Below are 12,728 nucleotides of genomic sequence, written 5' to 3'. Positions count from 1 at the left end.
ATAAGAATTGAAGTTCCAGAGCATCTCTTCTTGTATTTTTATTTTACAGATGATAGAATTAAATCCCAGAAAAACTAAACTAGCCACTGTTTGAGCCAGGAAGTAATTCAAGTTGTCTATTTCTAAAAGGAGGCGCCTTTCAAATAAATAGCCTTCCCTCTAGGTAGCAATATGAATGGAATGGTAGGGGGAAGATTAATAGGCAAGAAACTGCTCTACTGCTGTCATCAGGAATGGCAGATATCTCTGGTCTTCTCAGACTCTGTAGTTTGGTTATTTATTTTTTTTAGGATGGAGTCTCATTCTGTCTCCCAGGCTGGAGAGCAGTGGTGTGATCTCGGCTCACTACAACCTCTGCCTCTCGGGTTCAAGCGATTCTCCCACCTCAGCCTCGCAAATAGCTGGGATTATAGGCGTGTGCCACCATGCCTGGCTAATTTTTGTAAAATTTCACCATGTTGGCCAGGCTGATCTTGAACTCCTGACCTCAAGTGATCTGCCAGCCTTGGCCTCTCAAAGTCCTGAGATTACAGGAGTGAGCCACTGCGCCCAGCCTTGGTTATGGTTTTGTCTGAGTTCAGAAGGAAGCCCATGTCGCTTAGGTTTGTTAGAAAGGTCCCAGGGCCTTCAGAATATCTTATGGTATGTGGATGCCCCATGAGCCTCCTTTGTTAACCTTTTAGACCCACAGAACAGCCGCTTTTGATCCCTGTCTGGAGTCATTGGTTTTGATGATGATTTTCTCTGGAAGAATTTTTGGTACTATCTTCAGAGCTATTACTTGTACAGAGAACTGGGAGCGGGGGTGAAGAGGTAATCTCAGTATTCTTTCATCTTGGAAAGAATGGAAATCTGTTGAGAAAAGGAATCAGTGATCTCTCCAGACAAATTGCATGTCTATAGACAAGTATTTCTCTTTAAAGGTTGTAAAATAGCTTAAAGACTTTGGAAAGCCCTAGAGCCCCCTTAGAATCAGATAACCAGGGAAGGATATGCTAGACAATGCCTTGTATTTCGTTGAAGATGTCCATTTATGTTTGGTCAATTTCAGTCTTTCGCAGTTTTTTTCCTTCAATAGTCTATCATAATACATTCAGTTCATGAGTGGCAATGGAGGCTCTGTAGCAGGTTTGCTGAATGTTATAGGAATAATTATGTAGCATATTGTAGCTTTTCTTAGTCACATCTTTAACAAAGCTTTATTTTTTTTGTTTTTCATTTTTAATTTTAGAATCAACTGGCAGTATAATTGAAGTTCTAAGTAAAATAGATTCAGAAGGAGTTTCAGCAAATCATACTAGTCATGCAACGTCTACAGCAACATCAGGATTTGTAAGTGGGAAAAAAGCCTAAAGCCTTTGCCTTATCTGGAGACTTTCCCCTCCCTTCCTCCCTCCCTGCTTTCTTCCTCTCCCACTTCTTTCTTTTTTCTTTTGGACGCAGTTACTTTCTTTCAGTCACTAATAATGGAGAGAAGCAGTGGCACAGATAATTTAAAATAGAGGATTTATTCAGAAATCATTTATGATTGACTTTATAGCATACAGCCTGATTTCAACATACAGAGAATTCAGGATGGTTGAGCCACATGAAGAGGTGGCTCAGGATGAATTCTAACGCTGTCCGGAGTACTTTATTCGTCTTTTTAATTTCTCCTTTTCTCTCTCTTGGATTTCTCTGGACTGTATACCATACATTTCTTTTCCCTAGTGGGAAAGGAGATCAGAGCGATTGGGTATCAGTCTCCAAGGTTTTACCTAGTAGCTGAGTGGGGCTTGGAGAATGGAGGTAACCCACTCAGCTTCTTCTCCTGGTTAGAAACAGCTGCTGAAAGCTTATCATGAACTTTTCAGAGGGATACTCCTTAGTTACATATAATTTTTGGTAGGCTCCATCAGGGGGTGTGACGAATCAAGTTAGCTGCCTGAGTGGTGCATTAGCCAACCTCATTTTCACCCTCTGCAATGCTGTTTGGAAATTGACTCAGGGAGGTACTGGATAGAAGAGGAAGAAAGGGATTATCTCAACTGTCGATAAAATGACTGGTGGCTAAACTGATATCTAGTCCTGATATCTATGCCTGCCTGGACTGTCTTCCATATACATTTCTCATTCTACCCATTTATAGCTCTTTATCTCTTTAAGGATAACTTTAAATTGACTTTAGGTAGATTTGAGTTGTATGGGAATTTGTATTTGGGAGGGGAGACTATGACACCATGACTCCTGGAGGTTTTATGCTCCCAGGTTCTTTGTTGTGTTTCCCTTTGCCTAACGCACACAAGGCTTTAAACCTCTATGTTGAAAGTGAAGTGCCTATAATCAGCAACATTTTGTTTGAAATGTAAATAATTTTGCAACTTTTTTCACATACAAAAATTATTTTCTAAGCTATTTATTGCTAAATGAGTGATGATAAAACTGTATATAAAATATATACTAAATATTGATAGAATTTGAACATAAGCTCAAATATTAAACTTTTACTTTTTCAGTACAATTAGATTTCTGTATCTAACTGTATGACAAGTATTTTTTCTTGACCATCAATAATCCTACTTTAGTAACATTTTCTAACTCTTTAGAAAAGGATATCTATCTAGTTTAGTGCTCTTTTGGGTCCATTTCTTTTAAGGGAAGCATCAATATAGTATTTTAGAACTATTTCAACATGGCTGTAAGTAAAATGCTTCCCATTGTGTCAGAAATTTGAGAACGATTGTGATTATAGCTCATGTGAAATTTGCCTATTTACTGTTCCTGTTTGTATCCTTTCTTAAAAAAAAAAACTGTACTGGATAAATAGGAGGAAGTAAGTCATTTGCCATATTAGATTCTGGTGTTTTGTAACCTATAGTAGGCATTGTGATAAAGAAAATTAAAATTCTAATTTTAAGCCTGAGAATATAATCAGTATATAAATGTGATTTTTCCTTAAAATAAGGGTTGGCAGACCTTTTTGATGAAGGGCCATATAGTAAATATTTTAGGCTTTGTGGGCTGCACAGTGCTTGTGTTCTATTACATATTCTTTCTGTTTTTCTTATTTTTAGTCAACCTATATAAACCATTTTAGCTCTTGGTGCTTGTTTGCTGACTTCTACTTTTGAATAAAAATGATTGAAAAATTGGACATTATTCTTTTATAACCCAATATGTACTTCACTTATTAGCTACGAGTATTATCACTAAGTAGAAAAAGACAATATCCAGTTAGACAAAGGATATCCCTGGGAAGGAAATTCAAGTTAAATTTTATTTTACTTTAAAACATTATGAGGGGCCAGGCGCAGTGGCTCACGCCTGTAATCCCAGCACTTTGGGAGGCCAAGGCGGGTGGATCAAGAGGTCAGGAGTTCCAGACCAGCCTGGCCAACATGGTGAAACCCCGTCTCAACTAAAAATATAAAAAAAATTTAACCAGGTGTGGTGGCATGGGCCTGTAGTCCCAGCTACTTGGGAGGCTGAGGCAGGATACTCGCTTGAACCCGAGAGGCAGAGGTTGCAGTGAGCCAAGATCTCGCCACTGCACTCCAGCCTGGGCGACAGAGCGAGACTCCGTCTCAAAACAGACAAACAAACCAAAACCATTATGAGGCAATCAAATTTACATTCATTAAGCAGCATTTTACTCATTTGTTTACAGCGAATTTTATACATTAGATCTTATGAGCTAAAAATTCATTTTTTTTAGTTTTTTCGGTAGCTAATAATTGCTGAATAAGAGCCAGGAAAGTTGAGTATGAGGCATACTATCTGTTAGCAAGAAGCAAGCAATAAAAAAGTTCTTAATTGTAAAGAAGTCCTTTTCTACAGATTACCTAATTAGTTTCTATTAAAAAAATCAAATATAATTGCAATAATTATGCTCCATCAAATTCACTGACATTGTATTCGCATCTATTCAAAAACAAAACTAGGTATGTAAGAAGTTAATAGTTTTGAAAAGTTATCAATGAAATAAATTACTTTTTAAAACTGTCCTGTAGGCTGGAGCTATTGGCCAGAAACTCCCTCCGTTTTCTTATGCTTATACGGAACTAGAAGCTATTATGTATGCCCTTGGAGTGGGAGCATCAGTCAAGGATCCAAAAGATTTGAAATTTGTTTATGAAGGAAGTTCTGATTTCTCCTGTTTGCCCACCTTCGGAGTTATCATAGGTCAGAAGTCTCTAATGGGTGGAGGATTAGCAGAAATTCCTGGGCTTTCAATCAACTTTGCAAAGGTATGCCTAATAAGAAACCTTTATTTTGCTTTTCTATTTCTGTAAATATTATTCATAAATGTCATACCTTATATGTATATGTGTGTAGTGTGCATATATATATTTATATAATTATTTATAGTGGTTAGTTTAGCATATCTTTTGATTTTTCTTTTTAAGAAAAAGGGGATAGTTTGTTTAAAATGCCAGCAAAAAGAAGAAAATAGTAAATACGTGTAGTCCTATAACCCTGGCATAATGTTATTTATCCTCTCTCTGCCATTTACTTGACAAATAACATCTCTAGGCTTCAGTTTCCTTATCTATAAAATGGATATGATAGTTCTCACCTCATGACATTGGTGAAGAAGCAAGCCAGGGAGGAGTATGTAAGGCAAATAGCACATACTTGGTTTGTTTTTGGGACAGTAATAGGGCCAGCATAGCTATAGAGTGAGCAAGGGGCCAATGGTAGGAGAAGGCCATGGAGTAATTGTAAATATTTCAGCATATACTTTGATGAACATGGGAAACCATTTGTCAGTCTGAGCTGAGTAGTGACATGATCTGGGTATGTTCACACACTGGCTCAAGCTTGCTATTGTTGGAGAATAGGTTATAGGGGAGCCAAGCATGAAAGCAGAGAAACCACTTAAGAGTCTATTATAGTAATCCAAGTAAAAGTGCTGCATATGAGGGTTAGAAAAGAGGAGTCAAGGATGAAGATGTTTGTTCTGGATAACTGGAATGATATATATATACACACATATATGGGTGCATATATATACCTTGTATATAATTATACATTACACATATCTGTATGTAATGTATAATTATGTATAGTGTATTTAATATGTATAGTAGTTACATATGGCATGTGTAATTTATACATACACATTTATTTTAAGGTGGAGTTGATCAGGAGTTGGTTTTAAATATGTTTGAGGTGCCTGTTACACATTTAAGTAGAAATGTAAGAATGGACAGTTGAATATATATGAGTCTAGAGTTCAGGGAGGGGTCTAACTGGGTCCTTAGCATTTAGGTGATGTTTAAAGACTGGAGATTAGATGAAGTCACCTAATGTGTGAGAGTAAGTGGAGAAAAGGCCTGAGTTTAGAGGCCCTGCAATGTTGAGAGGGTGAAGAGATGCAGAGGAACTAGCAAAAAGAGACTGAACAGGAATGGTTGATGAGGTGTGGGGAGTATCAGGAGAATGGGGTATTTGAGAAGCCAAATGAATAAAGTGTGTCAAGAAAGAGGAGTGAACAATGGTGAGAAGTTCTTTGAGATAGGGTATATTTTATTTCTTGGAGTAAGATTCAGGTCATGAGCCTGGTAATAATTTTTGAATCATGGGGCTGTGAGCTGGTATCTGTAACTTTGACTGATTGGAGAACCTATTTACTGGTGGATCAGTTAGTTCATTGCTGCTCTAAGTTGATGGCCACTTATTTTATTAGAGTGTTTCATGAAGTTGGAGGAAGACAAGAAATATGTGCTGGGCAGTTTGCTGTTTCATTCACACTCCCATGGTTAGTTGCTGTATACTTGGAACAGTGTAAATGCAAAAAGTTAAAACAAATGTTTCTAAATTCCCCCTAACAATTGGAAATTGTAAATGGTGTTCATACATCTTGGAAGTTGAATCCTAGTCTTCTTACCTTGAGTTTTTCAGGCTGTGTGACACAGTAAGGCCAACCTTCATTTGTCTTCTCATCAACCACTTCTTCTTCGTCGTCTTCCTCCTCTTCTTCTTCTTCTTCTTCCTTCTTCCTTCTTCCTTCTTCTTCCTTCTTCTTCCTTCTTCTTCTTCTTTGTGCTCTCTTCTTCTTTCTCCTCCCCCTCCCCCTCCCCCTCCCCTCCCCTTCCTCCTCCTCCTCCTCCTCCTCCTCCTTCTTCTTTCTTCTTCTTTTTTCTTCTTCTTCATTCTGAGGAAGACTGGAAAACTGGCCCTCTGCAGTGAAAGTGGGGTCATTTGAGTGTATGCTTCAGGTTTTGGTTTTCCTGTCCTGTTGTTTTCCTACATACCTTGGTGCATTCTTTGTTTGATACATTGAGGTTAAGTGGCTATTAAGTTACACAGTATCCTTAGTATCTACTCTTTGTAGATAATTTACAAAGTATTACAAGAAAGGGATATTCACATTGACAGTGCTTTCATTTTGAACATGGTTGTAAGGTTTTTCTTTGTGTTTAGTTGTGTCATTTGTATTTGGTATATGTGACCTGAAATTACTAGCACTGGCCCATTTGTTCACTCTTATTCAATGAATATTTATTGGATGGCCGCTGTGTTCCAGGCACTGTTATAAGTTCTGGGAATACAGCCTAGTTTATTGTCTCTTGGCAAATAATATGTAATTAACAGTCAACAAGACTTTATGAATGCCAAGAAAGAACACAAATATATCTTCTCTGCTCCAGAAGAGCTGACTGTCTTGAGATTGGGGGATTGATTATTTTTGAATCACATGATTAAGAAGAAGAAGACAAACAGAGATAGATAACTTGGGAAGAAATGTGAACCTGTGGACAGTAAAGTGTCACTGGCGAGTAGCAGTATCCACAGGCAGAACCTGTGGAGCAAGAAAGTTTGCTAATGAAATTTTGTTTACCCTAACTTAGGTTCTTCATGGAGAGCAATACTTAGAGTTATATAAACCACTTCCCAGAGCAGGTGAGTTATTGATATACCAATTCCATAATACCATACTTTTATTTCCTGATTAACCTTCTAAATAACATCAGTGTGTTAAACTGGTATAGAGTGACCTAATAAAACATATCACAAATTATTATGCGCATGTGAGCCATTAGAGTAGATTGATGTCAACTAGTACCTGTTTTGTGTCACCTTAAGCTTTGTCCTTTAATAGTCTTAAAAATTTATTTCATAATTTATCTCTGTTGATGTATATGTTATTAACAACTGAAAGGAACATTCGTGTGTGTGCTCTAAGCTTAGTGATTGTGTATAATCTGTTATGGTTTTTAGGATTATTGTTCTTTTCTCAGGTATTTATACTGATTTTCATAAAGCAAACAATGTTAAAAGATACAGAATTTCTTGTAATTCATTTTTTTTCTATTTTGGAGAAAATAAAAACAAGTCTGCTTTAATAATCATTTTTACTTTTCTCAATAATATCTTACTTGTTTAGTAAATCTCTTTATTTATAAATTTGATATATTTATTTCTCTATTTTGATGTTTGAATGTTGTCTAATTATATTCTGGTCATATAAGGTGGTAGAATACAAAAAGGAATGTTTTGTTAATATTTGTCATTTCACATTATACAATGTAGAAGTCAGCAAGTAGCTAGAATCCTACTTGAATATTTTTCTTAAACCTTTTTATTTTTCTAAAAAAGTCATGAGATTTTTATTGCTTGAAGCTGCATAGCTTTATTTCAGCGTAAGCATTATAGCGTAAGTTTTCAAAACAGCTCTTTTTATGTGAAACAGTACACTTTGTGGTGATTGTGCATTGATCAAGTATCTGCTGGATATCCAGTATTTGCAAGGCACAGTATTAGGTAGTAGGTAATTTTCTAACCTGGCAGCATATAAAAATCACCCGAGTTATTACATTATATTACCTGTTAATTTAAAATGTAGATTCTCAATCCCAACCTTGGAAATTGTGTGTGTGTGTGTGTGTGTGTGTATGTGTGTGTATGTGTGCATGTATGTATGTGGTGGGGTGGTGGTGTTGGTGACAGTGACTAGGGTTTCATATGTAACCAGCCCTATGGATCCACTTGGAAACCATTGTTATAAGGGAAGTAGAAATGTGTAAGATAGGTTTCTGCTATTAGGGATTTTAAAATACGAAAAGAGAAATTAGATGTGTACTCCAGAGTGTTTATAACTGAGCAGTGATGTGAATAGGAAGGTGTAGAGAATAACTTTTTAATTTTTTTACCTCCTTAGCCTCAAGTTATATTTCTCATGAATTATTTTTTCTCAGTAGAGCCTGTGCATTTTCTTTAAGTAGTTTTAAAATTTACTAGTAAATGTGAATGTTTAAAATATGATATGCTTGTGGTTTGGAACCTTTTAAACTGCAGAAAACCAAGGTCACGACTACTGTTTATAATCTACTACTGTTTACAAAACACACAAATTGATGAGGCGTAGAGTGTCAAGCATCAGGAGACTGATAGCAACATCTCTTAATGGCTCATTTGTTGGCTATACTGGTAGTGTCATAGGCTGACTTACCCTCATCATGTTAAAAATAACCACTAGAAGGAGTGAAGGAAACCTCACAGCAGTACTTTCTTTTCTGTCTGGTTTTTTTTTTTTTTTTTGGTTTTATAAAACTTTATTATTTTAAAAAGTAATTTTAAGTTTTATTTTAGATTTAAGAGGTACCTGTGCAGATTTGTTACATGGGTGTATTGTGTGATGCTGAGGTTTGGGATATGAAAGATCCCATCACTCAAGTAGTGAGCATAGTACCTAACAGGTAGTTTTTCAGGTCTTGCTTTCCCCATTCTAGTAGTCCCCATTGTCTGTTGTTCCCATCTTTATGTCCACGTGTACCCAGAGTTCAGCTCCCATTTGTAAGTGAAAACATGTGGTATTTGGTTTTTTGTTCCTGCATTAATTCGCTTAGGATAATGATGTCCAGCTGCATCCATGTTGCTGCAGAGCATATGATTTTGTTCTTTTTCATGGCTGTGTAGTATTCCATGGTATCTATGTACCACATTTTCTTTATCCATTTCACCATTGATGGGCACCTAGATTGATTCCCTGTCTTTGCTATTGTGAATAGTGCTGCAGTGAGCATATGAGTGCATGTGTCTTTTTGGTGGAATGATTTCTTTTCCTTTGGGTATATAGCTAGTAATGAGATTGCTGGGTCAAATGATAGTTCTGTTTTAAGTTCTTTGAGAAATCTCCAGACTGCTTTTCGTGGTAGCTGAACTAATTTACATTCTCTCCAACAGTGTGTAAATGTTCTCTTTTATCTGCAGCCTCACCAGCATCTGTTATTTTTTTGACTTTTTAGTAATAGCCATTCTGACTGATGTGAGATGGTGTCTCATTGTGGTTTTGATTTGCATTTCTGTGATGATTAGTGTTGTGAAGCATTTTTTTTTGTTTGTTGACCACTTGTGTGTCTTCTTTTGAGAAGTGTCTGTTCATGTCCTTTGCCTATTTCTTAATGAGATTATTTGTTTTTTGCTTGTTGAACTACGTTCCTCATAGATTCTAGATATTAGACCTCTGTTGGATACATAGTTTGAGAATATTTTCTCTCATTCTTTAGGTTATCTGTTTATTCTGTTCATGGTTTAATTAGGTCCTACTTGTTAATGTTTGTTTTGGTTGTAATTGCTTTTGAGGTCTTAGCCATAAATTATTTCCTAAGGCTGATGTCCAGAATGGTATTTCCTAGGTTTTATTCTAGAATTTTAATACTTTGAGGTCTTACATCTAAATATTTAATCCATCTTGAGTTAATATTTGTATATGATGAAAGGTGGGAGTCTAATTTCATTTTTCTGTATATGGCTAGCCAGTTATCCCAGCACCGTTTATTGAATAGGGAGTCCTTTCCCCATTCCCTGTATTTGTCAACTTTGTCAAAGATCAGATGGTTGTAGGTGTGTGTATTTACTTCTGGGTTCTCTGTTCTTTTCCACTGGACTTTTCTTGTACCAGTGCCATGCTGTTTTGGTTTACTGTAGTTTTATAGTATAGTTTCAAGTCAGGTAATGTGATACCTCCAGCTTTGTTTTTTTTACTTAGGATTGCTTTGACTATTCTAGTTCTTTCTGGTACCATATGAATTTTAGAATAATATTTTCTAATTCTGTAAAAAATGACATTGGTAGTTTCATAGGAACAGCATGGAATCCGCAGATTGCTTTGAATAGTACCACCATTTTAACAATATTGATTCTTCCAACCCATGAGTATGGAATGTTTTTCCATTTGTTTGTGTTATCTGTGATTTCTTTCAGCAGTGTTTTATAGTTCTCCTATAGAGATCTTTCACCGCCTTGGTTAGATGTATTCCTAGATACTTTATTTTTTTTTGTGGCTATTGTAAATGAGATTGCATTCTTGATTTGGCTCTCAGCTTGAATATTATTGGTGTATGGAAATGCTACTCTTTTTTTTGTTCATTGATTTTGTATCCTGAAACTTTTACTTGACTCATTATGAGTTCTAGGAGCCTTTTGGTAGATGGAGTCTTTAGTGTTTTCTAGGTATAGAATCATATCATTGGTGAAGAGAGATAATTTGACTTCTTTTCCTATTTGGATGTCTTAAAAAAATTTTTCTTTCTTGCCTCATTGCTCTGGGTAGGACTTACAGTACTATGTTGAATAGAAATTTAGGAAGAAATGGGGTAAATGGTATTGGTTGTATGCTCAACAAATGTTTGTTGAATAACAGGGTCAAAAGAGACCAAGAGGGATCCTTGACATTGCCAATGGTTATTTAAAAAAATCTAATGTATGAAATATTGATGTTTGAAATTTAGTGATTCAGGTATTCTGACTGCTTTTAATGTTGAATTATTTTTTCTAGTGAGTTCAGGAACATTATTATTATTTTTATTATACTTTAAGTTCTGGGGTACATGTGCGCAACGTGCAGTTTTGTTAAACAGGTATACACGTGCCATGGTGGGGTTTGCTGCACCCATCAACGCGTCACCTGTATTAGGTATTTCTCCTAATGTTATCCCTCCCTTTCCTCCCACCCCTTGACAGACCCCAGTGTGTGATGCTCCCCTCCCTGTGTCATGTGATCTCATTGTTCAACTCCCACTTACGAGTGAGAACATGTGGTGTTTGGTTTTCTGATCTTGTGATAGTTAGCTGAGAATGATGGTTTCCAGCTTCATCCGTGTCCCTGCAAAGGACATGAACTCATTCTTTTTTATGGCTGCATAGTATTCCATGGTGTATATGTGCCACATTTTCTTTATCCAGTCTATTATTGATGGACATTTGGATTGATTCCAAGTCTTTGCTATTGTGAATAGTGCTGCAATAAATATACGTGTGCAAATGTCTTTATAGCAGCATGATTTATAATCCTTTGGGTATATACCCAGTAATGGGTTTGCTGGGTCAAATGGTATTTCTAGTTCTAGATCCTTGAGGAATCGCCACACTGTCTTCCACAGTGGCTGAACTAATTTACACTCCTACCAACAGTGTAAAAGTGTTCCTATTTTTCTGCATCCTCTCCAGCATCTGTTGTTCAGGAACATTATTTCAAACCATAGTTTTTTAGTTTTGCTGAGCTTACAGTGGAAATGCTATTAAATTCTTTCACAGCTTATTATAGTAATCTTTGGTTTTTAAGACACTGTATTTCTTTTACTTTTCTTTCTAGGAAAATTAAAATGTGAAGCAGTTGTTGCTGATGTCCTAGATAAAGGATCCGGTGTAGTGATTATTATGGATGGTAATTTATTTACAATTCTTATAATATATTAGATTGATAGGCTTTGTGTATGACATAATACTTCACCATAGAAGTTGATTAATAAGTTAGTATTTGTTTTCCAATTTGTAAGAAAACAAGGTAAGCATTTTTAAACTCTTTAAGAAAAATGAAGAAGGAGGGGAATTTCTGGGCTCAGGCTGGGAAGGGTGAGGCATTTCATTGGATTTAAAACAACATAACCAAAGCACAAGGGTGAGAAATGTGGCTTGTGTTGATAATGTAGAGGAGAATTAAGCTTGCTGGAGTATGTTTTTGGCAGGAAGGAATATTAGATAGTCCTCACTTGACAGTTAGGCTGTATTTTAGGTATTCTTTAATGTGTTAGTTATTTGGACCTTGGAACATATTTGACCACTGAATTATTCTTATAAATGGTAGTTAGGCTCCTAGACTTACGCTTTTATAAGTTTCTAGACTTGAACTTATGATGTGGTTTAAACACCACAGCCGCATTTTATTTGCAGTGGGGAAAAAAGATTATAGTAGTTTAATAAATGTTGAAATACTAGTAATTAAACATAAGGTAAAGATACGATGCTTAAAATTTGTAAATTTTAAAAATTAAATTTAGATTTATAAATTTAAAATTTACGAGTTTTAAAGTTTAAGAACCAAAAAGTAGGTATTTGTTGTCAGTAATTTTGGCAACTAAGAACAGTATAAAGTTTGACATTATTTAATATTTGGAATATAAGTTTATCATTTTTGTTGTAAATACGTAGGAGGTTATACTGTATATGCTGTTTTGGAACTTACTTTATTTTTGCTTAATAATCAATTGAGAACATTTTTGATGCTCTTAAATATTATGTATGTTTTTTATCTTTCTTCTCCTCCTTTTTCTCTTCCTTTCTCTTCTCTTTTTAGGTTTTCATACTTGTCATTCCAGACATTGGCCAACACTTGGCTACTATACTCCCAGTTCTCTTTTAGTCTTCTCACCATTGTACCAAATGTAATATACCAAAAAAAAAAAAAAGCCCTGCAGAAACCTTGCTTTAATTTTTACTGTTCTCTCTTGATCTGTTCCATTTAT

The 12,728-nt window shown here is 35.7% G+C and overlaps 1 protein-coding gene across 4 annotated transcripts in view; it reads left to right on the top strand.

Annotated features, from left to right (window-relative positions):
* Window positions 1-12,728, top strand: part of HSD17B4 (hydroxysteroid (17-beta) dehydrogenase 4) — an 88,996-nt gene that overhangs the window by 44,433 nt on the left and 31,835 nt on the right. For all 4 annotated transcript variants that reach the window (XM_011972845.1, XM_011972844.1, XM_011972843.1 and 1 more), the window contains 4 exons: window positions 1,232-1,332; window positions 3,990-4,226; window positions 6,834-6,885; window positions 11,579-11,650. In XM_011972845.1, coding sequence (XP_011828235.1) covers window positions 1,232-1,332; window positions 3,990-4,226; window positions 6,834-6,885; window positions 11,579-11,650 — 462 coding nt within the window. The remainder of the gene's footprint in view (window positions 1-1,231; window positions 1,333-3,989; window positions 4,227-6,833; window positions 6,886-11,578; window positions 11,651-12,728) is intronic.

The sequence above is a fragment of the Mandrillus leucophaeus genome, unplaced genomic scaffold (genome assembly GCF_000951045.1).
Source record: "Mandrillus leucophaeus isolate KB7577 unplaced genomic scaffold, Mleu.le_1.0 Scaffold131, whole genome shotgun sequence".
Taxonomy (NCBI): Eukaryota; Metazoa; Chordata; class Mammalia; order Primates; family Cercopithecidae; genus Mandrillus; species Mandrillus leucophaeus.
The sequence above is the reverse complement of the archived record's forward strand: the minus strand, read 5'-3'. Positions and strand labels throughout refer to the sequence as shown.